At 39.5% G+C, this 27,547-nt stretch overlaps 3 protein-coding genes across 7 annotated transcripts in view; 1 reads left to right on the top strand and 2 right to left on the bottom strand.

Annotated features, from left to right (window-relative positions):
* ttyh3a (tweety family member 3a) overlaps positions 1–13,069 on the bottom strand; it is a 25,556-nt gene extending 12,487 nt beyond the window's left edge. Inside the window, exons 1-8 of one of the 4 annotated variants that reach the window (XM_071471023.1) lie at positions 12,734–13,069; positions 10,496–10,716; positions 7,071–7,240; positions 4,786–4,897; positions 4,403–4,623; positions 3,544–3,639; positions 2,229–2,301; positions 1,271–1,346 (exon numbers count right to left, since the gene is read on the bottom strand). In XM_071471023.1, coding sequence (XP_071327124.1) covers positions 1,271–1,346; positions 2,229–2,301; positions 3,544–3,639; positions 4,403–4,623; positions 4,786–4,897; positions 7,071–7,240; positions 10,496–10,621 — 874 coding nt within the window. In that variant the 5' untranslated portion in view covers positions 10,622–10,716; positions 12,734–13,069. Of the gene's footprint in view, positions 1–1,270; positions 1,347–2,228; positions 2,302–3,543; positions 3,640–4,402; positions 4,624–4,785; positions 4,898–7,070; positions 7,241–10,495; positions 10,717–11,152; positions 11,490–12,683 lie in introns of those variants that run through there. The other 3 variants (XM_071471022.1, XM_071471016.1, XM_071471024.1) reach the window with 3 other exon arrangements.
* snx8a (sorting nexin 8a) lies at positions 12,427–22,659 on the top strand. 2 transcript variants are annotated; one of them, XM_071471037.1, is made up of 14 exons: positions 12,427–12,445; positions 12,704–12,770; positions 13,538–13,665; positions 14,453–14,582; positions 15,435–15,625; positions 15,810–15,930; positions 17,364–17,500; positions 17,660–17,740; positions 17,840–18,000; positions 18,193–18,322; positions 18,418–18,486; positions 19,033–19,182; positions 20,406–20,555; positions 20,999–22,659. In XM_071471037.1, exons 2-14 carry the CDS (start codon positions 12,749–12,751, stop codon positions 21,080–21,082), a joined length of 1,554 nt encoding a protein of 517 aa, XP_071327138.1. In that variant the 5' UTR covers positions 12,427–12,445; positions 12,704–12,748; the 3' UTR covers positions 21,083–22,659. The 2 variants fall into 2 exon arrangements, with proteins under 2 accessions (XP_071327138.1, XP_071327146.1); XM_071471045.1 differs by lacking the exons at positions 12,427–12,445; positions 13,538–13,665 and having other exon boundaries at positions 12,631–12,770.
* Positions 22,341–27,547, bottom strand: nudt1 (nudix (nucleoside diphosphate linked moiety X)-type motif 1). Its single transcript, XM_071471118.1, has 4 exons — positions 27,337–27,547; positions 27,096–27,256; positions 25,434–25,579; positions 22,341–23,170 (listed from the first exon to the last, which is right to left on the bottom strand). Exons 2-4 carry the CDS (start codon positions 27,245–27,247, stop codon positions 22,998–23,000), a joined length of 471 nt encoding a protein of 156 aa, XP_071327219.1. The 5' UTR covers positions 27,248–27,256; positions 27,337–27,547; the 3' UTR covers positions 22,341–22,997.

The raw sequence follows: 27,547 nt of genomic DNA, 5'->3' as shown, positions 1-27,547 counted from the left end.
CACCATTTTTCAGAGAGCAGCTTATATTTCTCACAACTGCTGCATTTCTTTGTAAAGAATTTCACAAACAAAACCCACAGAATACCAGAGAAATACACCGGAAAAACTCTCACTCTCTGTTTGGATTAAACCCATGTGCCTTATTACACAATCAGGAGACAGCAGAGGCATGAAATAAAAACAGAGAGGGTTGCTGAAATGATGCATGCTCAAGAAAATATAACAGCCATCCAGGGGTGGCAAAGCAATAAATCCAGCGTAGTAATAACACTCTTTGTGCTATCAAGAGATTTGTCTGGTGCCATTTCATACAGACAAGAGCTGAAAAGGGAAAATATACAAGAATTAAGTAAGAAGCTATCTTTCCAAGGCTGACATTTTCTGGTAAAAAATAAGTATGTAAGTATATTTTTATTAGAGACTTTATTCATTCAATGAAATAAATAAGGATTTATCTAAAGTGCTGAATAGTTAACATGTGTTTTAGGGGAAAAACTTGAACTGAAAACCCCCCATACTGCATGAATAAGCCTCCGGGGAAAATACAGCTTCACAGCAGCAGAACAATAGAGTCCAGTGCATAGAATAAGATGGTGCTCACGGATCAGATCAGCCATACAGTACAAGATTTACAGCTGATGTTCTGACTTCTGCTCAAAAGCGTGAATTGTGTATTCAGAAATCAGCATATTTTGGCAGAAGCTGTTGCTGAGAAAGGACACAGAGAAGGGATGGAGTCAGCACCATCTTCTCATTTGGCTTCTCCATGAACTGAAGAGGGATGCAGGAAATACATTGTCTCTGATCCTCTCCTCCTCTGTCCTTATCTCCCTCACACACACACACACACACACACACACACACACACACACACACACACACACACACACACACACACACACACACACACACACACACACACACACACACACACACCATTTGTCCTCTTCCATGCCTCCCATCATGGGACAGATTGAGCAATTACTGAAATGAGACGCGACAGAGAGACTTCTGTATTTCTTAAAAAGGCAGCCCATTGCCCTCTTGACCCTGCTGCAGATGTGCCAGTAAATTTAGAAGCCTTTTATGGGCCATGAACAAGACCAAGCCCCTGCTCTTTAGAAAAACGTCATCTCACTGCTGCACAATAGCATTTCCTCTGCAATTGTAGATGACTAATATTCACCATCTTAAAGAGCTGATTGAGTGAATAGAAAACCATCTCTTGACAACATGCATATAAATGATACTTAGTATATGTGATTCATACCTTGTTTGATGACTCCATACTGGTCTGCCACTTCTGTGACATATGTGTCAGGAGAAACACAGAAATCACTGGAGGTCTAGGAAAAACAAAGTCGTTAACGTTAACAACAGTGAAGTAAAACAGCGTCAAAGACACGACAGTAGATGCACTGTCATCTTTGATGTAACGCACGAGTAATTGATCACAGCTTTAAAAACACTTTCAACGCCACAGGCTGAGAGCAATCACACAAACTAAATTAAGCACATTTAGGTGTGAAGTCTGATTCATCTGCAGGGGAGGAAATCCTCCACATGAATGTGTAATTTGCATAAAAAATTACATTCATCAACGATTTTCATCCTCCTGGAGAATAAATGTAAAAATGTGTGTTTGAATTAAGTCTTTAAAAAAATTAAATGCAAACATGGTGGATTCATGCTGCTGTAGTTTGTTAGTTCCTTTGGCCCTCTGAGAACATGAGCTGCTAAATTAGGGCTACAGAGCTAATCCCAGCTGTTTTTGCTTGTGATCACAGGTCCTAATCACCATCATTAGACTTGAGGATTTTTGGGAAATGCTGAGCAACCAGTAAGATAAAACCCCCTGTATTTTGCAGCATAGCCTCAAACAACAATTTCTGAAACTTAATGCTAACGTATTATTACCACAAATTCAGGAGTTTAAACAAAAACATTTTATTTAAGGTAGTATTTATTGGCAACTTTAGTTTCAGTAAATGGACACTGCACTGAAAAGCATCGTACAAATGTTACTATTTTCACAATCACCGGGTGTATTTCAGTACATTTCATAAATATTTGAACTCTTCAACCGATTAAATGAAACCAAATTTCCCTCCAAGGCCAAATTCTGTAGTCACTGGCTGTGCACACATAAATCGTGTTATCCAATTATATGCAATGAACTGTGCAGCTCTACCTGGAAAACAGGATCATGCTCTAATGGAAACACTCACCGCGGAGACAGCCAACTCCAGCCCCAGGGAGACCCAGCTGATAACCAGAGCCACAACACCAAACAAGCACACCCTGGGGAGACCAAGAGGAGGTGTGAAGTTTAAGTGTCTTTAACCTGCAGTGTCATTCATATGTACATCTACAATCAAATACAGGGTACAAGGAGATGTGTTTAAGATAATTAAGTTGGTCTTTTAGCATGTGTCAAGCCTTATGATGTTTAATCTTCAAACACTGTGTTCAAAGTTTTTGTTTTATCCAATGTGAAGCTGAAACCATTAGTTGATTAATCGATTAGACGATAAACAGAAAATTATTCTGTAACTGTGTGATAAAGTGAATTATTGTTTTAAGACATTTCAAAGAAAAAGAAACAGTGTTGTGCTGCCAGGATTTATGATGTGAATATTTTCTGATTTCCTTCTGTCTTTAAGATAATAAACTAAGTATATTTTTGTTTTGAGCTGTTGGTTGGACAAAACAAGACATTTCAAGACTTGGTCTTTGGGATACTGTGGTAGACATTTTTCTGATTAATCGATAATAGAAATGATTGTTAATCTAAAGGAAGAACAGAAGGAGAGCAAAGGATAGGAACTGTGTGGACCCATCAACAGACTCACACAAGTGATTACATGAATTATTTAAGCTAAATGCAGCCAAATACTGATATGCTGGAAACCTAAAAGAAAAGGGTTGGTAAAAGAAAAGAAAAGAAAAAAAAAACTCAAGAAACTTCTGAGTTCACCACAGAGAAATATAAAATTAACCATTGCTGAAAATAAAAACATGATTGAAAGCTGCTATTACTGCATTTGTAGCTACTATATGCCACTGAATTGTGTAGGTTTTTTTTGGCATAGAGATTCTTTTTTTGCCCGCATCTGACATTTAAGAAGAAAACTGATTAAAAATGCACAAGACTAAGTCATGGGATGGTTAATGTTAATATTACTGAAATTACTGTCATTTTTGTGTATATGATATGCAAAAAGCTGTTTTATTGCAACTGTATTTAGTACAAAATGGCAGTAACCAATACAATAAGGGTAAATCTATGGAGTTAAGCACAAAGTGTCAGAAGTAATAGTGAAAATATTGACGATATCATGTGGTGCTAAATTTACTGTGTCTGGGCTGAAATTTTATAGAGCATGAATTCATCCTGACTAAACTGTATTGGCAAGATGGCTCTGATGAGTTGGGGCACAGTAATTGCGGTTCACTGTGTGACAAGAGCTAAAATAATTTCCTAGGGCAGAATCATTTTCCCCTTAAGTATTCTTGTGGCCATGATCTCGTGATGAGACTCACCCTATAAGTGTCCCCTTGGAGTTGCGAATGAGGCCGAACAGCACCAGAAGGCAGATGAGGACATCGAACAGTAGCAGGCCTATGTAGCCCAGCCACCTGTGAAGACAAATGCCATTAACGACAAATGGCTGAGAGCAGCACAGCAGAGCATCTCTCAGTAGAGCTCTGTTCAAAACAAAGTCCAAGAGAAAGCCACAAAATAGATTTTTACTGTGTAAAATTTTCAAGTATTAAACAATTATCATTTAGATAACACTTCATTAATCCCTAAAAAGAAAAGAACACAGATAGATTTGGACATAAGGGACCTAAATTTGCATTCATAAAGTGTATCACATGTCATTTCTGCTTTGAATCAATGGCAGTCTATAAAACTACTAAACTAGTGAGCCATTTGCATATTTCCAATTTTAGGAATACATGTAGGCAAACTCAGTATAGCCCAGTGGGACTGCCACAACAATGTCTTCAATATCTTCTGACGAACTGGGATACTCAAGGCAGGTTAAAATTCTTGGCAAGTCAAGCCTGGCAAGCCTGTATTCACCTCTTCTTTCTACCATCTATCCAACAGGGAGAAGGCAGACTAACTTTCAACTTTTTAAACAATAAATGAGCGACAGTGTTCACAATGTAAATTAGTGAAAGACTGAGTGTTTGCATAGAAAGTTTAACAAAGATGTGTTGCACATTCGAATAATGGTCTGTTTATGTATGCAATGCTCATATGTATATCAATACTGCTGCTGCCGCTCCTAACACTGCTGCTAGGGGCCCAACTGAAGTTTTACTTTTGTTTTCTTATTCTATATGGCGCTCTTTGTTAAATGATACTTGGACTCCACCATTACAGACGTACCTGTACCAGTCATACAGCTCAATGTTGACGGCCAGCTCCTCCAGGGAGATGTTGGTGTTGTCCCAGAAGGGAATCTCCACCATCTGTCTGACCAGCTCGTCCAGCTGGCCTTGCAGTTTTTGGATGATGGACAGGTAGTCCGCATGCTGTGCATACTGGCCCTCAAGCTGTTGCAGATTGTCGTCCACTGTCTGGTTCAATGAGGATGTACTGTCATATACCTGGAATCATCACAGGGACAAACAAGGTCATGTTTGAGCTAAGAGAAGATCGAAAGGGGATTTACTACGACAGCTCTATTGGTTGGGGAAACCAGGACTGCTCGCAGCAGAAGGGTGATGAATTATTAAATATGTTGGTATAATTTGTGCACTCAGTCTCACCAGCTTCTGTACTCCCGTGATTGTGCGGTTTGCATGGCGCAGGGAATACGTCAGCCGATTCACTCCATCACAGGTCTCGCCGTTCCCATAGAAACCGACAGCAATGCCAGCGCTGAAGGGAGACAAAAGGAAGGGAGGGGAGACAGGGTGGTGAGGAGGAGGGATTAGCTAAAAAAGACACAGAGAAGAGACAGAGAAGAGAGCGGGCGAAGGGGGACAGCGAGGCAGTGGGAGAGGCGTGTGAACTCTACATTAACCCTGTCGGCTCAGACCCCAGTCAACAGGCTCCTTTCAGCTTCAAGCAGAAAGACTCCATACAGAACCATGGAAACACAGAGGAATGGACCAGCTATGCTCCAAACCCCACACTAGGGCTGACAAAGGCTGTACTGAGGCAGGATATCAGCTCTCATTTGCACAGACAGGCCTCAGGTTGCAGAAAAAGAGTTTCACAGGCAACAGTTTCTATAGGTAGATCCACAGGAAAAACATTTTCATAATGTTATAAAATATTCTGACAATTTATTTGCGTACAATTGGCAATCTCTTGATATATAGTAGAGAGCAGAAGCTATTTACAGTATGACTGCCGTGTGTGTGTTCTCTCTATTCTAGCAACAAAAAAATATATATATCTAAAGATGTCTCTTCCTGTGTTGCAGCTGTTGGTTTTTTTGCTAACTTCCATCCGATGCCAGAGTGGATTTTATCAAGTGGGATGACGATAAGTGAATCACAAGCTAAGTCGAACAACGTTCAGCCTGCCATCAGTGGGTTTTCCTCTTCCCGTAGGGCTGCTAATCTCTTCCTCTCACACTCTGTAGTATGAAAAAGGGTGAACAGGAGCAGTGTCACAGTAAAAATAAAACCAACTTCCCCACTGTGATGTGCACCTGTGGAAACTCTGCTGTTCGTTCAATCTTGTAGAAAACAACACTGCGAAAAACGGAAAAAAATCCTATTACCCTTAAAAGAGGTGCAGTGCTTTGTGCAATGATGCCAAGTGTGGACTTCCTGTCAAAGAACAAAAGCAAAACAGAACAAAGCTAAGAGATATCTCCAAACTTGGTTTTACTTGCTTTCACTAAAACATTTGTGCGTGGGTACAAGCACACACTGATACAGTGATTATGATGCAGTTCTTGTACTCATCAGGTCCCCAAGCTCTTTGTGCTACTCTGAATCGACCGTGATGGCTCTCCAGTGGCCCATCAACAGAAGGAGGGAAACAGGAAACAAATGCAGTGTTCAAGGATAGAAAGCATGTCCAGATGGTACAGTTCTCACAGTATCGCCCTCAAAAATAAAAATAACAAAACATAAAATTAAAGCCAATGTATATAGCATTCCTATTGTTCTTTAATTATACACACATGCAAATATATATTCCCTCAGCATTCATGTAACATCCCAGTACAGTTTTTGTGACAACTACAACTGAAAATAATGAGTACGCAGCCATTTTCTTTAGAAAAGTATGAGATAGTTAAAACTTACTTGTTAATTTTTGCAATAAAATATTAGGACTGTCAGTCTGGATGTTAGTTCTACCTTAGATGTTCAGTTTAGGATAATAATTAAGTGCTCTGGGTTTCCGATGGAAAGTTGTTTTACTGAAATAATTAACTGTTTTGTGTGGTGAGACTGGGCCGTTTTCCAATCTTGAAAGCATATTCTTCTGATTTGGCAATTTCATGTGAAAATACTGAGGAAACTGAAATGAATTTCAAACCTATTGTTGGTTGGTTTTTAGTGTCCTGAGGCTAGAGAGAGGCAGGCTGTATCAGGCTGGTTCTTGCTACTCTGGTTTTAGTGCTGACCACATGATGTAAATATTCAGCTAAGATTGTCAGGCTGATGTCCTGACTCTTCCTGTGCCTTTGTCTTTGGGTGTGTGAATGCAAAGTAGCTAACATCAACAACAGAACTGGGGAATGCCACTGGCAGGAAATGTAGACCGTGCGCATCTTAAAGATTCACTCTAGAGATCAGAGACCATGGCAGGTGACCTACAGGGAGATCATTCCGTCTAGCTCTCATCTCCTGCCACTCCCGTGTGGAGGCAGGCTGTCAATCCAAACACTCAAAATATAAGGAATAGTTTAAACACAGACACTCTGAAAGCTGCACCACTTTATCTGATGAGATTCTGAAACAACTTTTCAGTTCCAGGATAAAAGGAATCACGACATTGTGTGAAATGAACAACATACAGTAAGTAACTGTGCTTAGGGATCCAGAAACATACAGTGACTCCTCACCACTGTGATCCTGTGTATACTCACCTGCAGACAAGTGTTGCTATGATGACACACCAGGCTGTACAGCAGCAGTCAGCATTGGGCTGCTCCGCATTCTTGTTTCGCCGGCAGCACAGCCAAATGGAGTAGAAGAGGAGAAATAGGAGGTCCAGGGCCAGACAGGCGAGCGCCACACCTCCCAATAACAGGATGGACTGATGGAGAGAAGGAGTTGGTTATGGAAAGTTCACCGCTTTCATGTCAATAACACCAGGGATAATGGCCTTCTAAAGGTTCCCACAGAGAAACATCAGACAGTTTGCTTGAAGAGCTGGGCGACAAATACTTTCCCTTACATGCTTTACCTTTCTCTTCTTCTCTATGTAAACTATGGTTGATTTATGGCCGTCACAACCCTTAATAATAAACTCTGTGCAACAAAGGGGCCTACAGCTATCTTACCCTTTGTCCTAAATTAAAAACTGAAGGAAAGTTTTGTTTACAAGTATCCTGGATCTCACACTATAATTAGGAAAACATCTATGAAATAAGATCTCATCTATCCCTTTAATTTCAAAAGGAAAAAAAAGAAATGAGAAGGCGGCTTTTTGAGTTTGATAAAGTACAGAACAGCTTGTTTATTTAAACTCAAGAAATACAGGGCTAATTGTGGACTTGATCTCCTCGAGACAACTGGAAAAAAGCCACAATGAAAGGGTTCTTTTAAGTGAGAGAGAGAATTAGAGAATGCAGTGTGAAAAAAATGGAGAGATAATTATTCCCTAAACAACTCTACAGGAGTGTTATTATAGACAACATATTACCATTGTCATCATCACTCTACACTGGAAGAATTTCAAAGCTAGTACTACAGCAATATACAGAGATAGTTACACCTCTCGGGCAACAGCACCACTTCCTATGTAGGTCACACAGACGGCCTCTGTGTTCACTGTATACTCTTGAGGATTTGGGGCTGGCGCAGATTTTCATCCAGCCACTTTTGTTTTGAGAAAAATCCGGTGTTGGTTGTATTTGTTCAGTTTTCTCAATGAAGCATCACTGGGACGGACACGCCCTGATGCAGGGGCTGTCGACCTGTTTGTGCCAGTGAGTGAACAAAATCTTGTCAGTGAGCAACTGCAGGCTTAAAGGCAAAGAGTCTGGGCAGCTCAATATTTGTGAGGCCATTCCTTTGCCCCAATCCAGTTTAGTGTCGACTGTGTCAGACACAAGTCAGACACAAATATCACTGAATGATTCAGCTCCTGCCTGCTGCTTGCACATTTCAGCCAAACAGGATGCACTGAAAGCAACAGCAATCCAAGAGTAAGAGGCTATGCTGCTACTGCATGTTACTTTCGATGCATCACTTCCATATAATCTGCACATCATCGTGACATAGTCCAATAGTGAGCACCACCGACAGTTCAGCCATCTGGACATGTCAAAACTTCCCCCTGAAGCCTGAGAGAGAGCGCTGCATTGACCATAATTAACAGCCTGCCATCACAGTAGGTTAATAATTAGGGTTTAGCAAGCTAGCCTAATGATGACCACTTTTATGTTGCCCTTGTCTTGTCGGGACAAGTTTGTGCAGGAAATGAGATAATGTGCTTTAACAGCTGAATTAGCTGCATGCGTTTTAAGAAAATGTGCATTATAGTTTAATCCAATCCATCCAGCTTCCTCTGAATACTCTCATTTTAACAGTGATGTTGTTTATGTTCAACTTATCGCTGTTCATGCTGGGCGTCACACAAGCACAGCTGCAGCCATTATCCAGTCAATGAACCCATCCTATATTCCACCAGGAAAAAGCTATCAATCATATCTCAGAGAGCTACAGAAAAACAACAATGAGGTGGTGCAAAGATGTTTTTTTCTTCTTCAACAAACAGACTCCAGTGCCACCGCAGGTAAACAATACATTCCTTTAAAATGCAAATTTTATCTTAAACAGATCCCAACCATCCCAGTTCCCACTAAATCAGTTAGTCAGTAAATCATCAGGATCAGTTGAAGAAATGACTAACACCTACACAAGTTAGGCAAGGTGAAACAAGTTTGTGTATACTTATTTCTTTGTCTGTACAAGCTTTAGCATATTACCAGACAAGAACACAGCTAAAGACGATGCATGTCTGGAACATGGGTTCCCTTTTCTCAGGAACTGAGGTTCACTTCTGAATTTTCTGAATCACACTTCCTCAGTAAAAGGGGAGGCACCATTATTTTATGACACGTAAACACAAAAAAATCCGGCCATTTCTGGTAGTTTTTACTTCTGTTAAGAGCTACCACTCTATCCACACAACTGCTTCCCTCTGCCAGTGCCCTCTGCAACTGGCATGATACACACTCATTATCTCTCAGAGCACTACTAAAAACCACAACACATAGAAGATTTGATAATAACCCATTAATAGAAAAGTCCATTAATAGATGAACTAAAGATAGTGCTTATATGATCAAATACTGTTGGTATATTTAGCTCTTTAATATGCCTGTGACAAACAAAAAAACTTCCTATCTTACCAGACAAGGGATTAAGTTAATTGAACTGTTGAATCAGCTGTTCTCATAGAATTTAAGTATCACCCAGCTTCAGACAACATGGCTTTCACAGATGGTAAGGGATTTCTTTGTTAAACATAAAACCAAAAAGAATGCTATGTAATCTGAAGTTAATGCTGGGCCATCTGACACTAGACTATTCAGTTTTTCTGACTTTTAAAGCAGAATGCATTCACAATCTCTCTACTGAGACCTGCACACCAGCCAACGGTTTACAGAAACAAACTGTATCAGGATAAATGAGTAAATGTTCTAAGTCGGAAAAAAATACCACTACTACAATAAAACCAAATATCACTTGACCTAAAATCAGAGATTCTCTTTAATATTAAGCATTTGAACAAATGTCATGCTGATCTCCCCTCCCCCAGTCTTAGCTGTTCACCAGGCTGTGCGGTCACCTTCTGGACTTGCTACCAGTTTAATGTCTTAAATCTGAGTACAAAAGGAGTTTTATTATAAAGGCGCTTCAGTCAAAAAGCTCCTCATGTGGTATAACAAAACTGTAACAATAACTGGTTGTGACTTGATCTTAAAGAAAATAACATTCGAAGTCCATTTGGCCAACTTAGCTCACTTGGCTCATACTGTACAATGCCAGCTGGCCACTGTCTGGAAAAGGTCAAGGCATGGATAAACAGCTACACACAGATGGTGACATGGATCAAAGGGTGAAGAGAGAGAACAGGTGGAAACAGGTCATCTGTCACTGTTCATATTTATCTACAACGTCACCATCATATCCTCCTAAAGGTGGACACTGAAATCAAACTGATACTGACACTAATATTTGTTGTAAACATCCCTGTGGGGAACGAATAAGCTACCTGGGATTCCCGAACTTCAAGGGTCACCTGATACGAAACAAAGAAGTCAGTGAGGTGAGGTTTTACCTGCTGATATGTCCAGTCTTCTGGTTGGAAATCACTGCTAGTTTGCTCGAACTTGAGGTTGAAATGGGGAAGTCTGTGCAGCAGGTTCACCCACCATGGTGGAGAGTAGCTAACCACTGCTGCCATGGCGAGTAAACGTCAATGAGTTGCGCTCAGCAGACGAACAAGCAAGGATGCTTGAAACTGTAAACAGGCAGGGGAGTCCGCTTCATAAAGCCTGTCTGCATCCGGGATGAAAGCAAAGAAACAGACATTATTGCTCACTAGCATCAGAGGCTAGCTTGCGTTACACACACTTGATAAAGTTGAAGTGTTATTTTAACTGTGCCAATCCAAAAATATTTAATTATTCACTGAAATTACAATCAATGATCAATACACCATTTAAAAGCTGCACATACTATATTATAATACTTAGCATTGGTACTTTGAGGGACAACTGCTCGCTAACTTGACAAAAACTAGTTGTTAGCTCTAACACCGGCAACCTGAAGCTTAGCCGAGCTAGTTAGCTTGTTAATCTGTCAATTTAACGCAGAGTTGTGTCGCTAACGGGGTTTCCTGCTATAATGTTAACCGCGGACAACCCCCGAGTGCCGTAGTCCTTTTACATTTAGGTTTGTAAAAAAATCCTTTGTTTCAGCTAGTTAAATGTACCCGTGATGTAGCTAGCGTTAACTCAGCTACCGTTAGCCGGTTTAGCCGCTAGTTAGTTCAGTCCGCTGAGAGTCGAATAACAACAACAAGTCTCTTTTGTTCCTCTTGACATTCTGCTCCGCGGTTTGTTCACATTACATCCTGTTTTTTTTTCTTTCGTTTGTTTTAGTGGGTAATTCCTCTGTTCATGTCTTCCAGTCTTATTCCGCCGCAGCAGCTCAAACAAGCCCCTCCGAGTTAAACCTCCATCCAGTTCCTACTGGAGCGCTGGGAGACTGGAGCCAACACGGCGACTGTGCACGGCATTAACCCAGCTGGCAAGCCGCCTGGCCCAGCCCGCACACAGCCCACCCCCCGGCACAAAAACAGCCCGGCAGCGCCACCCAGAGGCGCACAGGGTACAGCGACAGAGGGGTTCAGTCAGTGTCGAAAACATTACAACTGTGTCGACTACTTTATTGAAATACAGGTGGTGAACATGACTAGAGGCCGCATGGTAGTTTATTATAGCCCATCTAAAAGCCAGCCAGCAGCCTTCTCTAGAGCTGAAATGATTTTTTTTTTTATTAAAGCGATTGACAGAAAATGAATTACAGACAATTTTGATAATCCATTAATTGTTCAAAAGCAGTAAAAAAAAAGAAGAAGCTAGTTTTCCCAGTTTTCATAGTAATCTCAAAATCTTCTAGTTTTTGACTGTATGTCAGAAAAAATACCAAATAGAATATCTTAACTTGGGCCCTTTCTTACATTTTATACACTGAACTTACAGTCAGTTATTATTAAAGACAATAATTGTCAGACATATTGATAATGAAGATAATTATAAGTTGCAGCCTATGCCCAGGGTCAGGGAGGAAGAAGGACCTGACATAAATGAAATTGTAATTACCAACATTTTATTTTATTAATCAAATTGTGTGGATCCAAAGTATACACCTGTGGTCCCTGAGCAGTTGCCTTCTTTACCTGGTCTGTAGGGATTATCCAGCCTTAGTGGTGAATACAACTAAATTTAGGATTTCTGAGATTTTACATGGTTTAAAACTAAGAAGCTATGTCAGAGTGCATAGCAAGATTTAACAAGTAAATTAAAATGCTTTTGCCCATTTCGTAGCTGTGCCTCTTGATTTCAAATCTGAAAATGCTCCGATGCTGACATCAGTTACTCCAAACATTAAAATTCCGATGAGTCATTGAAGGCAGCACCATTTATACACACGAGTCTGAAGAATGAGGAACAGAAAATTAAACCAAATTCACTTGCACAAGTGAAACCAGGAAATAAAAAAGGTTAAAACGAGATAATATTCCCCAGATTATTTAGTGAGCCACAGACTGCATTGTTAGCGCGGCTGGTCTGAGCTGCTGGGATATAAACAGAGGCGCCTTCAAACTCCATCGTTTCAATTACACCAGCTTTATGACGCACTCTTCAGTCATCAGCGCATGAGAGAGTCCGTTTATTGGGCTGCTCTCTCCAGACTTGGACTTTAACCAGCGCTCACTACAACTTTAAGAAATAAGTTACTTGTTTTTCCTTTTCTTCAGGAAATCACATGGAGGTGCTCTTGCGCTCACATGACACTCTGAGCCATGGCAGGAGAGATCAATGAAGGTACGGTGCGAAAGCTTCTCCCAGTCTTCTTCACGCTGCGTTGCCTTATGTCGCTTCCTACTCGCTTCAGTGTTGTGTTCGGCTTTGCGGTGTCAGGGCAGCTGGACATTTACCACTGGATGTGTTAAAAGTCTGGATATTTGTGGCTGCTGAAGTCGCGGTGCGAACTGACCAATCAGGACTTTTGGGTACACTGTGATCAGAATGAAGTCGCTCCATTATAAAGGCGTTCATCGGTGTTTAGAGCTTGTTTTAAATCACCTGCTGATGTTTTCTTGTTTACTTGATGATGAAAATCGGCTGGCTGGAGACGATGCCAGTGGGGTAAAAAGGTTTATGAAAGTTTTGATGCTTTTTTTTTTTTTTTTTTTTTTTTTTTTCCTGCCACGTGAAAACTGTCAGCTGGTCTCTTCAGTACTGAACTCAGCAGTACACTATCAGGCCCACACTGAAATAACTAGAGATTCATTATCTACCACACACTACTGTATAGCTGATAAGGTTGTTCATGATGTGAATCTTTAAGGCTTTCTTTGTCTCTGAAAATTGTCTCTTTTTTTTGGGCATCAGAGCAAAACTTTAGAATCTGTGTTAGGATGATATAAAATCATATGATAGAAACTAAAAGGAGCGGGTCTATAAAATGTGATAGGATCACCATAATCTCAGCTCTGGGTGCCACATATGTAAACTAGGGCACTATATTTAAGTGATTTTTGTTCTTTTTGGGTGGTTGTGATGCTATGTAGGTGTTGTTCCTCTTTTAGGCTCAGTTCCTGCCTATTACAGGGAAGTATATGAGGCCGTCTGCTGTAGGACAGATGGGAGGGTGCAGGTTGAAGTTTTTCAGCGGTTGCTCCAAAGGACCGATCTCTCCAAGGCTGTTTTAGGCCAGGTGAGGGGTTCACACTTTACTTTGGGGGATGAGTCATCAAGAAGCTGCAGCAGGCACCAGCTTGTAATCACACACAGAAAGGCTTCACCATAAATACAAATAAATGGTATTTTCTACTTTGTGTTTTAGCTGACTTTTGCCTGATACAACTTGTATACGTAGGTTATTTACCTTTTAATATACATAATGGAGTGGTTCCCATCCATCCATCCATCCATCCGCCGTCTTCTCTCTATAGATCCCATATTCATTCATGAACGAATATGAAATAATTGGTTCATTAAATAGCCTGAGATTTGTGCTGCTCTAATCGAATGGCTAAATTAAACACTTGTGTAAATGGCATCCCTGCTCAAATATTAGTTTGATTCTGATTAGACATGTTTTGTGAATTACTATTAGGCAATAAAGAAAAAGTAGATACAGGTGTAATGTCTTATCGGTAGGAAGCTGGCAAAAGCTTTGTGTAGACTAGCAGACTGCTGAGGACCTCACCTCTAAATAATTGGCAATCTTTTTTTTTTTTTCTTTACTGCTGAGATATAGATTCACGTTACAACACATCAATGTTATGAAATTGCTCTGAGCCTATAGTGTCATATTAGTGGCATATTTCAGACACAATTCATTGTTCAGTAGAATTTCCTTTCTCCTGACCTTCCAGCATATCATCGCTTTTGTGTCTAGTGAGCATTTTTTTGCTTAGAGGAATGCAGACCACAGTTGAATTTAGATCTCAGACTGAAGAACAGTGACCTTTAGGTCATATTGTCTTTGTCCTTCTCAGATTGCTGAGCATGTTGACTCCACAGATGGATTCCTGAGCAAGTTGTCCCTCTATAAAGCGCTCGCTCTGATTGCTCTTGCTCAGCAAGGAAAGCAGCCAAGCCCCAAACTCTTGGAGAATTTCATACAAGGTAGGTGACAGTGTTACAGTAACAGCAGTGCAGTAAAGGTTTTGCTTAATGAGTAGCTTGGTGATTCTTCAGGGCGTCCAAAGGAAACCTCAGCTATCCCTCTGCAGTCAAGATATTTCATTTGTACACTCTTTTACTGGCCCTTTGTGACAGTTTTCCACTGAGATATACCCACCTACTATTTCTCACCTTCAGTGAGAAATACTGCATACTATGGTAATAGTTGTAAAGCAACAGAGGGACCTTTGGCAGTATTTAGATAAAATTTAGGTGCAATTTTCCATCTCATACTTTGAGCCTATTTCACAACAGATGAAAAGTTCACATTTTATTTTTAATTCAGCCTCATTTGTTTTATTTTATTCTGGTAGTGAAGCCTAAGCTATGTTTAAGTGTTGCATTCTTTCACTAGTTCCCAAGTGGGAAGATGATAGGGGGGGTTTTATGGTTTTCATAGAGGTAGCCATTATGCTGGCTTGACTTAGATCCATTCCTAACCTTCTGTGATTATTTAAGGCCCTCTCTGTTATTTCAGGTGTGGCCAGTATAGCAGCTTTCTGCATGCCACTTCCTCAGCTGTGCTAGAACAAGTTTTCTGCATTTGTTGCAGTATATTACATTCAATTCGTGACCCTCTTGGAATGCACAGGAAGGGATGAATCACAGAACACATGCACAATACTGCAGCAGCCAAAGACAAATAGAGTCAGACACGTATTAATCTGTTGAATGGAGTAAAGTGGTTTTAACAACAGCATTCCTGCCAATTGGGAAATTCATTCCATCCTATACGTGCTGATTTAATCATGAAAAACAAATATTAGAAGCTGGTTCTGGTGGTGTGCTCGACAGAGTTACCGAAACCTCAGCTCGGGGAGCCGAAAGAGTTGAGTGCCCTGAGGATGCAGCCAGCACAGGAGGACGCCCTGATGATTTCCCAGACGCTGGACAAGCTGCTGGTCATAGACACAGTCCAGGTGGAGCTCATACCTGAGAAAAAGGGCCTGTTCCTCAAACATGTGGAGTACCAGGTCACCAGCCAGGCAAGGCATCCCATAAAAGCTACTAACGCATGAATTATTGTGTTCGAATAACCTCAAATGCATCCCTTGCTTGACACCGATGATTTATTATTATTTTTTTTTTATTTTGAAAGGTACAGAAAATCTACAGTAATGTAGTTTGCGCATTTTCTGATCATTTTCTTCTTTGCTTCTTGTTTTCTAGCGTTATAAAATATCAGTTTACAGGCGCTATAGTGACTTTGACGTCTTCCATGAGGTTTTGCTACAGAGGTTTGCCTACAGAGTGGTGCCGGCACTGCCACCTAAAAGGATGTTGAAGGGAGGTATGTCTGAACGCTCTGACATCTAGACAGTCACTAATGTATTTCTTTGTTTCTTCATTTGCTCTATCTTAGATTTTGTATCATCCTTTTTGAACCTTTTTAATTGCTTACAGACCATTTTTACTTGGGTTAATATGCGTTACTAAAAAGTCACCTGCAAACATAAAAATAACCAGGAGGTACTGGTAGCTGAACTTTTTTTTTAATGAGTAGGAATAAATATTCATTGCTGTCAATTTCAGTCCACACTGCTGTTATCGCAGGTTCTATTGTTTCAAACAGACACTGCTGTTCATCAAAGTTATGGCCTGACAGAAACAAGGAAAGCAGTGATGCATAAAATGAGTCTGTTTCAGTTCACTCATGTAAATGTGCCATCCCGCCAGTTGTGCTCTTTTTTTCTCATCTTATTGATTGATATGTGACGCTCAAGCTCTACTTCAGTACTCTACATGTTTGTGCTTTTTTTCCCCCCAGTATTAAGTGCAGAGGATTTCTGAGGGTCTCAGGATGTCAGTAAGATTCTGACAACAGTGTATTTACTTGTGGGAAATTGAAATAGTGCTCCACCGATTTTAGCAATGAACTCCTATAACAATGTCAGACTCATGATGGACCGTTAAAAAAAAAAAAAAAAAAAAAAAAAAAAAAAGTATTAAAAGAGATGGTATTGAAAAACAAGACGGATCATTAAAAAAAAAACAAAAAAAAAAAAAAAACTGCATTTTTCTTCCCTGTCAAAACAAAACCTGGTGCCTACATTACTCACAACGCAACTGAACCATTAACAGAGATTCGGGTGTGTTATAGTAGAAGCCAGGACCTGTGAGGCAGAAACTTGATGTGTAAACTCAGCGGAGTTTTCCTTTGTTTCCATTTATTTAGGTATGCCACTTTATAAAAATTGACCTTAAGGTGGCTGTAATAGATACGTGTCAAATGACAATGTGAAAACAATGACGATGGTTGCTCAGTGATGAACCACGTCACAGTAACAGAGACACTGTGGCGACGATTAGTCAGTAGTTGCGTATGCCTGTAAAGAATCACAATAAATAAATGTAAGTGGTAGCAGAGAAGCAGTAACATGCCACCAGCCAAAGTGGCATACACCATTAAAGATTAAAGAGTGGCATGTTACTGGTATTCCAGTGGAAGTTGGAGTGATAAGCTATATATAGGTCACACACACCACGGGTATATCATAATAAGCAGCATATATCAGTAAGAATTGGTGTATGGCAATGATAAGTGCTGTATGACATATACATACTGTGTCACAAGCCAGTAAAACAGCAGCAGCATATCAAAAACCATTGATCTCGGCCTCATTCCATCTCTATCAACGTCAACACCGCCGGTCAAACTGCTGAATGTGCTCCCATGTTGTACTTCTTCCATAAGTTTTTGTTTTCTCTGGTGTCTGTCCCCAGTGCTGACCTCCATCTCCGAGCGGGAGTTTATTGAGGGGAGGAGGCGTGCTCTTGGCAGGTTCATTAACTTGGTGGCACGGCACCCCGTGTTCTCAGCGGACGAGCTGGTTAAGACCTTCCTCACCTTCAGCGGCTCTGTATGTAGCTTCTTGAACTTGCTGCCTGCTTTCTGCGGCGCTGGCTGTTGCACAATAAGCACTATCGTCATGATGACTGACACCGAGATGCATCCTGTTCCAGCTACTCAGTATGTTTTTTTTTCCCCTCACAAACTCCTCACCCCTCTTCCCATACAGGATGTTCAGACTAAGCTGCGTGATGCTTACAAGAAAACTGGTGATGAGTTCATGACCAACAGAATTGCAACCCTAGCAAAGGTTCGTCACATGCCGTATGTACGATGGAAAAATCCTTGCACAGTTACCCCCCCCAAAAGAATAACCTGCATTTAAAATTGTGTTGGATCTGTTCTGTAGGAGTATCTCCCCGCTGACATTCAGGCTCAGTTCTCAACAAGCAGAGAACTGATTAGAAATATCCACAACAGCTTCCACAAGCTGCGGGACAGAGCCGAGAAAATGGCCGAGCGCTCTAAGGAGAATGCTACTGATCTCCTCATGTTTGGCAGAGAGCTCAGGTATTTTCATTATTATGGATATGAGATATTTCTCTAGTATCCAGAGGTTTTGGACTGAGAAAACAAATGTTAATGTGATTCAAAATCCTCTGTGTTGTTGTGTCTCTTCATGGTTGTGAGCTTGAAATGCATTTGGCAGCTGAGGCACCACAATATTACTTTCTGTCCCGGTAATAATGCTGTTCTCTGCAGTACACTGGGCTCAGATGCTTCATCTCTTCCCGCCTTGGCCTCTTCACAAAGCACCTGGGGGACCCTGCGTCAGTCACTGAAGAGTCTGTCGGTGGAGTTTGCCGTGCTATCTGACAAAGCTGCTCAGCAGGTACAGCCCTCAGTCTTTCACCCACACCACCTGCTCTGCCGTGCTCGTCCAAAACTGGCACCGGGTAATAAATGTTGTTTTGCTAATGTCCTCAGGGCAGACGGGAAGAGGATGATGTTGTGGAAAAACTGAATCTTTTCCTGGATTTGTTGCAGTCATACAGAGTGAGTCAGTTTCACTTTTGTTTTTTTTTGTTTTTTTGCTGTGCTCATTTGAAACAACTTGAATTCCTCCCCAGGGGGCCCAGACCTTTCATGGCAGGTGGTTTTATGTTTGACATCACAGACCAGTGACGCTTATGTATGAAGCACCGTTTTCATCCATCAAGGCTATAAAATCAATCACCTGTTTTCTGATTGGGAGATATAATGAGGAGCTGTATATTGAGAATAAATCCAGGTTCAGTAAATGAATTCAGGATATTATGTAATGGTTGGTTTTAACCCAACAAGCCTATCTCACTTGGGAGTGTAGTTTTTATGAGTGGGTGGACTGTTCAGATTTATCAAGGCAACTGGTGGGCAGATAAAGAGGCATTTTTCATAGCTCCTCAACTAAATCTATCAACAGTAATATATATGGTAATTTCCTGATTTCGACAAAAAGTCCCCCTGTCATCCTTGGCTGTTAGGTATTAGTATGAAATACCATTTTGCCGTTTTGAGGCAAATAAGAAGTGCTGTTATGTGACTGTGACTGTTTTCCTGCAGGATCTCTGTGAGCGCCACGAGAAGGGCGTGCTGCACGAGCACCAGAGAGCTCTGCACAAGTACAGTGTGATGAAGAGGCAGATGATGAGCGCTACCGTTCAGCCAAAAGAGCAGACATCTGTGGAGCAGCTCGAATCACGAATTGTTCAGGTGATCAGTCTCTTTCAGTGTCTCCTCTTCCCCCACATTTTTAGCCTCTCAGGTGGCCCCCTCACTGATTGCATTCTGTTTCAACTCATTTACTACCCGATAAATAAAGCGCTACATTGGCTTCAGTTGGTCTATTACTAATCCACTCCCCATAAAACACACAGTCTGGCCATGTCTTGTGCGAGGTACCATAGCAACCCTGTCACAGTAACTTGTATCCCTCCATTAGCCATTAAACAAATCCAGCTTTTCACATAATACATGCATACAAAATACCACATGAAATGATATCCCACTGAGTAAAAATAAATAAAAAATGGCGTGTGACATCTGGAAAGCCTAGAAGTTCTCACAGCATTTCCCATTTTCCACTTCTGAGGTGTGAAATTAACAACAAGATATTTTCCTTTTTAGAGTCAATCAAACCATTTCACATTTTGGAGTCTAAATACTGCCAGGGACTTCATCCAGTATATTTCCTTTTGCAGTATTTCCTACCATCAATATCTGACAGGATTAAACCTCAAATTTTTTTTCTAGCAATCCAATTGTATTGAAATTCTGAAATATTAAATGTGGGGGGCGGGCTCACTTTGAATTTCAAACACTGGAACAAAGCTGAGTCATATTAGGTTCTCTGGGAGTTAACACAATTTGTCATCTCAATAGTCATATCCCTGTTGGTTTTCATCTTGTGACTGCAGTTCCTCTTAGTCTGTGTGGTTTGCATGAACTCATGTGTATATATACCAGTTGTTATAGTATAGTACCTTAGTATCAACTTAGTGTGCCAACACACCTTAGTTTAGTGTGTCGGCACACTAACTTGCCAGTTAGCGTTAAGCACAAATGGTCAACATGAATGTCACTGGTTTTGCAGGTAACTAAATGTATTTAGTCATAAATTGAGGTATTGGATGGTTTAATGATGCTTATACATGATCAGCAAAATAATTACATTTCATTCCAAGGGGAACGTGAATTTTTGTACCAAGTTTCATGTCAAGCCACCCATAGAGGGCCGATAAAGCTGCTATCATGGACATATTGTAGTAATAGTAGAGTAATATGCTGAGATTAATGCACCCTTGCATGTGCTTCTTACAATGGTATAAGTCTTAAGGTCTTAATTAGTCATAGAGAATGATTTTCTCTGATTATTATCATCACTTGAGTGGTTAGTGGTTACAATTTCACATTGTACTTTTCCATTCTGCTAATAGCAAGAAAACGCCATTCAGACCATGGAGCTGCGTAACTACTTCTCCCTGTTCTGCCTTCATCAAGAGACACAGCTTATCTTCACCTACCTTCCAATCACATCCCACATTCTCGGGGCTTTTGTTAACTCCCAGGTCCAAGGACACAGAGAGGTGAGACTGCACGTCTGGAACTAATTTTTCTTTAGACCCTCCTCTGTATCGACACAGCACTGCTCGCTCCAGGAGGGTCAAATCAGCTTTAAATTGGCTTTTAAAGTCCAACAAAAGAACTAATAATGATAGATTGTATCACTGAATGGATAATCTTCTCATCTAGGATTTGAGTTGGCATACATTTCACATTCAAGTGAATCTCCCATATACCTTTGCCCATTATAAAATCAAACAAAGTGTACAGCATATATTTCGCTTTGGTTAGACACCTGATCTTTTTCACAGAAATTCAGATAGGCCAACATTTTTAGACGGTTTCGGTTCAACTCAGAGCCCCTGAAGATAAATGTACTGAGCTCTTTTCAATTCCAAATTCCAGGATTTGAGTACAGAAATTTACTTGAAGAAATGTGACTATATTTGTTTTGTTTTTTTTCCAGATGGGAGAGGTGTGGAATGAACTCCAGCCAAAGCTTGGATGTCTTTTTGGAGATAATAACGGATTAAAAAAAAAACCCATCTAAAACCTTAGGGAGCTGCAAAGGAGAAACACTGCCACTGATGAGGATTACAAACTGGAAAATAACTTGCTCTGTGAGCTAAAAAGTAGTATCATAGTATAAAGCAAAAAAAAAAAAAGTATAATGCACAACATGTTTTCCTTGTACTACATCTTCTATAGCACAATACACAATCCATTCAGTGAGAGGATTTTCATTTTTGGGTTTGATCCTCAACCATATGACCTTTAACTGGACAGTGTTGCTCATGAGTCATTTTATGCTCAGCTTGATGAAGATATAATGTCCATTAATAATTTCCAAATCAACTTTTACAGCTGCCAACAAGGAAGAAAAATCCTCTCAGGTGTTATTTAAGTAGGATGTCAGTATTTTCATGTATTGTAGCTCATCTGATAAAGCACCTGCTATTAACTCAAACTTGTAAAATGTTTTACACACTAAGTATAGTTAAGAAAAACTGAGAGGGACGGAAAGTTTGACTTTATTAAAGGATGGGATTATTTTAAATCTCTAGTCATTAACTTTTTGGTTTTACTTAGTGAATAATTTTAGACCAATGTATTTTTGATACAGATATTAGTTTATAAGGATGTATAGCAGCATGCTTTGTATTTTTTATGGACAAGTGTGCTATTTCTTACGGTTTACGTTTATGTAGAGAAACATCTTTGCTTTCTTTGCTTTAACTGTTTGCAAGACCCCCTTTTATTTTATAAGCTATTTTCCTGAAAAGCCTGAGCTCAGATTGTGGGATAGTACAAAGGGCAGAGATTTGAGATGTATCGATGAAATGATGACCTCCAGCACTAGTGGCATGATATGTCAGTAATAACACTATAAGCTACTGATTTACTACCAAAGATAAATATTATAAATTCACTTAAATACACACCTGTGAATTCCTACGCAGTTCTGATGTAAAACTTCCATGATTACCACATTGTATGTTTGATTCCAGCAGAACATTTTAGGCCATATCACTCCATACACGAGGACTGTTTCTCACAGTTGCAGATATCAGTGTGTACATGTGTGTCATGTGTGTACTGTTGTGTGTATGAGGACAAACATAATGTGGATGTGGATGTTGTTGAACTCCTTTTCAATACATGACCAGACATTGTACCTTTCCAATATTTGGCATGAAAATAATGACGCACGTGTGTCCGTGCACGTAGTTTGTCAGAACATGATATATTTTTCTATAATAAAATAGAAAGAAAGATAGACAGAAATTAAAGGAACAAGTTGACAAACATTTTACATTTACACTTACATTTTTATTAGCTCACAAATTGTCACCACCTGATTTCATCTCATCACATCCGACACTGACTGTGTGGAAATGAATGATGCCAATATGCAAATCAAAATATTTTTATGATGGATATTTTTTATGAAGAAACTGTAATGCTGTATGAAACACGTTTGTTGACAAAAAAATGTATTGGGAATCAGCACAGAAAATGAAACCCAATAAAATAATTACTGTAGATATTGTAAATATTTTATTAAAGAGAAATGGAAATGGTGTTCAATCAGTTTTCCTGACAAATAAAATGACACAACTGAAAACATTTTTCCATTAACAGCTGCTTTATTATTATTATTATTATTATTGTTATTATTATTATTATGTAAGGTGAATACAAAATATTCAGCTGGTAACAGTTCTGATGACTAAGACTGAGAAAAAAGTTTTATCCTGATGTTTAACATACAGTAAATTAAGCACTCTACATGTAGAGTCAACACGATTCTTCAAAGTCCTCAGGATCTTCTCATCTCCTTCCACAAATGAAACCGGACAAGAACATTGAACAGTGGGATATCTTGGGTAGTTAATGTCAAAATTTTTAAGGCTGATGTTTTTTTGGGTCCAGTCATAAACAACAACAGCAACAGCAAGGTGACCTCAGAGCTCCTCCACCTCCTCCAGTTTGTGGCTGAGGATCACGTCGTGACCCTGGAACTTAAAGTATCCAACAAACTTCTTCTTCTGGAGCATCAAGGGGAACCACAGAATGTCATCTGCCCACATTTCACTGAAAGGGATTTGGTCACATTTAAACCACTGAGGCCTCATTTCTAGAAAAGCAAAGAAAGAATAATTAGTCAACCTCACAAGACTGAACCAAAGTTTTATCATCTGCCTTGTGATGTTACAGGAGGCTCAAGGTTCATTGAGTTTATCACTTATCTTAGTTATTTCTGTGCCACTTCTGAAACAGTGACAGGGATCTGAATCACTGTCCAGTGCAGAGCAGAAATTATTAATGAAGTTGCATTAGGACTTAAAAATTAGTATGTAATAAGTCTTCATTATTAAGGCAGAGCAGATAAAAGCAATTTCAGACTCCTTTCCTGCTTTATTTTATCTGTTCTGTGTGTCAATGTGCTTTTAAACTGAAAATGAAAAAACACTCCCAATTCAGTTAAAGTAAAGGTTTTTGTTTTTTGAAGTCCTTCCTGAAACAATACTCCCATGTCCATAAGCACCTTGAATAAATCCTTTTTTTAAGCTCAACACCACCATAGTCATCAACAATCAACAGTCAACAATCATTTAGTACAAAAAAATCCTCTTTGCATTCCCTTGATGAGCAGTGGTGAAGGAAAAAAAGAGGGAATGTCGTGCTAAAAAAGATTTCTGGCTGATTTGTCTAACTCAGACTCATAAAGACTCATTTCAACTTCAGTTGATAATTATGTGTTCCAGGATGTGAATTTTGTGTGTGCTGAGAGTGGATTTCTTCATAGTCAGTATCACAAGGACTAATCAATATGGTGACCAGTTATTCTCTCAATATAAAGTACAATACACATGGGCATGTGAGTGTTGTTTAAACAGACTTCAAAAACGGCAAAGCTGCTCTTTATGTGTGAATGCCGACAAGTGTATATGAACACATATTTCATGGATGAAATATAGTTTTCCCTAAAGATAAAATATACTGTGCTCTTTTCAACTTTGGCATAAATGTCCTTGCTAAAAACTTGAAAAGGTGTGATTTCTTATTTCTCAAACTTAATCACTCGCCCACACTGCTTCTGAATCAAACCTACTTCATTAAACTCCTGACAAGCTATTTCCTCCTCTTATCTCACTGGCTGTTTGGCTCATCTTCCCCTCCGGACTCTTTAGTTCACAGCTGATTTCTGACTCCTCCACAAGCTGTGGTTTGCTGCTTGCCGTCTGTAAACTTCACCCAGTTGACCTTGACTAAATTCACAGATCAGTGCAGGGTCTCTGCAGCGTTCCCTCTGCTCACGGCCTCTTGTCTCTGTATTTACAGTATTTCTTTTTGAGCACACTTAAAAGATTCTCCCCCTTCACTTATATACTGTCCTTGCACACAGGCATGTCTGTGTCTCAGTCAATACATTTCGAGACAGTGGTTATAAGTAACTAACTACATTTACTCAAGCACTGTACTTACTAAGTACTTACTGAGTATTTTATTTTCCTGCTACAGTGCTTTTTATGTTTCTACTCCCCTACATGTATTTAACACCTGGCTGCAGTTAATAAGTTATTTTGTAGATTAAGATCACATGTACAAAACGTATGATCAGTTCATTATATATGATGCATTATTCAGTGCACCATATCTGCTTATAGAATAACTTTAGTCCTTAAAGTCTTATTTTCTTTATATAAGTGAAACATTTGTATAAGTAGATAGAATATTCTTTCTTGTTTCGAGTTACAGACACTCATCAATAGAATACTTTTTAAACCACAGCTGATTTGAATTTGAATATCTTTAATGCAGTGACAATTCTTTTCACATTTTTAGAAAATATGGTTTTAAGAACTCAATTATGTGTATAATATCAATAATAAAACATCCTAAAATAATCAATTTTTCTGCATGAGCATTTTTACCTTTAATAATTCAAGTACAATCTGCTGATGAGATTTATGTTGTTTTACTTAAGTATGATTTGGAACGTGAGACATCTACCTGTAACAAATATTTTAGTGTGGCGTACTACACTGTGAACTGAAACCTGTTTTGATTCTCAGGAGGCCTCATTATCTAAACGTAAAGGACAATAATAAATTAAATTTGTCATAAAGTCTGGACTGGCACTTCGACAACATAAAAGGAAGTCAAGATTAAGAGGAACCAAAAGTAAAAAGAGAAAAATTTAAGGGGTTTTTTGTTGTTTTTTTGTTTTACAGATGTCAATTACTTGGAAATATGCACAACAATCTTCCAAAGTGCATGAAAAAAGAAGTGACACTTCTGTTTTTTAAGTGACTGCTGTAAAATGATTTCAAAATGATAAAATGAATTATCCTTTAACACTACCCACAGTACGACTGGGGCAGTACGAATCATACCCTCGGACTCTGTTGGGTCTCCGTTATACGTATCAGCTCTGAAAATGTGGACGTCAAGTAGCTGTGTTTCTCCGACAAACTCAAATTTGATATTTCCAACCTTCTCAAGAGCATCGACTGTGAGGCCACTTTCTTCCTGCAGTTCTCTGAAAATGAAAACATCAAATAAACTTTTGATCATCATGTATTTCAAAAGTAAGCTCACAGCACACTTCACACACACACACACATATACAGTTGAAGCCATCAGAGAGGGTAAAATGATGATATCAGTGTTTCCCAGACAGAGTGTCTATTTGTGTGGACCACCCAAAGAGACAGAAAATCATTTTTCTACTGAGTCAGCTACATTCACTGATGAAGACAGTGAGATGTGGTTGGCAGCTGCAGAAAATGTAGTGGAGCGGATCCTTGAGTTTGCATTTTATTTTTCCCCTTATAAAAGTAACTGACACAATAAAACTGCACATTGATTTAAAAACACATCTGCCAGCATTGTGCATTCAAGAACAATTATCTGTAGCCAAACCTCACTGCTCAGTGGTGTTTTCCAACCACCAACTTCCCACAAATCTGACTATCAAAACATACCGTGTATTCTCAAAGTGGGGGAAGTCCCTACTCTACAGTATCTATAAAGCTAAGTGCTTGTTTCTTTATTATTGTCTCACTTTTTACATTGTCATTATCATGTAAGAGAAGCAAGGTTAAATAGACACCATGATTTAATATAGCTTACAAGATTTGACCCAGTAAGGTCTGACTAAATGTTTTCAGGCACAATTTCATTTCCTTTGGTTGTTTCAATCAAACTAACGTGAAGTATTTTTACTGACACACTGACTCTCCTAAGTGCTTTTGTTCCGAAGTGTAACCAACATCATCTTGATATTACTGTATTTAGCCTTCCAACATCCTTCCCGCAAAGCAGGTCTCTTTTTCACATTTGAGGGAAAATATCTCGGGAATGGGCCTGATTGCCTTTAGGGCTTCCTTCCTTGGGCTTTGGAGTAAACTTCCTGCTGCTGACTGATCGCACATTGTCCAGACTCAACATTCACTTACTTTATTAAGCTTACAAACCACATGAATTCACAAAACAGTGTTTCCAGTTAGCACTTGCACACGATACTCTCGTTTCTTCTGCTGTGACATAAAATATACACATTATTTGATTTCAAATGCCAAAAACATTTGAAATTAGTCAAAACATGTCATGTGTTATGTTGTTTTTAGTTATACATGAATTATATTTAATATATGGATTTCTTACATGATATAAATCGATATGAAACTGTGATTTTTAATTGATAATCTGTGGTTTGATAATATAATATGCCTTGTGAAGCTGAAAAGTAAATTCAATCTTGTCAAACTTTATTTTTTTTGCTTCAAGAGATTCTAAAATCTTGAAGAAAACACATTATTGAAAGCCTGAAATATGTTTTTGCATAATGTGTATCTTAGAAATGATAGATATGTGATTTTCTGCTGCTTTTATTGTTGTTTTCATGTGGAATCTATAAATATCTCGGGTATTAAACCCTGCATTCTACACCTGCACCAAATTAGCTGATCATGTCCTTACTAGGACTGCAACTTCTTTAAAACTATAGGGAGGGTCTTAACACACAGATGCCTTAACATGATTGCTAAGTTTACCTCCTTGCAGCATCTTCAATGGTTTCTCCGGGCTGAACTTTGCCCCCAAACCCGTTCCACTTCCCCACCCCAAATCCTCTCTTCTTCATGCCAAGCAGCACCTTGCCCGGCTGCACCACCAGCACCAGGGTCAACAGCTTGGGGCTCAACATCTCACCTGTCTGGGGGAGGAAGTTAGGGAATGTAACGTAATATAAACACAATGTAAATACCAGCTCAGCAGTTTGGTTAACATCCTTACCCAACCGATTCCTGTCTTGGAAACTGCTGAAACAAGAGAAACTAACACTGTATAAAGACAGGACGAACAGCGGGTAATGGTATAAATCCCGCGTTTAACTCGACAGACGTCCTGACGTCATGCGCCGATACGTAAAAGCGTGGATTCGTCTAAGCAACGTCACACTGTCACCGTGAGCGTCAACGTTTCTTTTAAGGATCAGCTGAATGTG

This window comes from Trachinotus anak, unplaced genomic scaffold (assembly GCF_046630095.1).
Source record: "Trachinotus anak isolate AG129_WGS33_773 ecotype Australia unplaced genomic scaffold, CSIRO_AGI_Tana_v1 ptg000003l, whole genome shotgun sequence".
NCBI lineage: Eukaryota > Metazoa > Chordata > Actinopteri > Carangiformes > Carangidae > Trachinotus > Trachinotus anak.
Note: the sequence above shows the minus strand (reverse complement) of the source record. Positions and strands in the feature narration are given on the sequence as shown.

Coding starts and splice junctions, on each gene's coding strand:
- snx8a (XM_071471037.1), top strand. CDS start 12,749: ATGGCAGGAGAGATCAATGAAG. Junction 13,666..14,452: donor CCAAGGCTGTTTTAGGCCAG/GTGAGGGGTTCA, acceptor TGTCCTTCTCAG/ATTGCTGAGCATGTTGACTC. Junction 20,556..20,998: donor AGGTCCAAGGACACAGAGAG/GTGAGACTGCAC, acceptor TTTTTTTTCCAG/ATGGGAGAGGTGTGGAATGA.
- nudt1 (XM_071471118.1), bottom strand. CDS start 27,247: ATGTTGAGCCCCAAGCTGTTGACCCTGGTGCTGGTGGTGCAGCCGGGC. Junction 25,580..27,095: donor ATTGAAGATGCTGCAAGGAG/GTAAACTTAGCA, acceptor TTTCATTTTCAG/AGAACTGCAGGAAGAAAGTG. Junction 23,171..25,433: donor AGACCCAACAGAGTCCGAGG/GTATGATTCGTA, acceptor TTGCTTTTCTAG/AAATGAGGCCTCAGTGGTTT.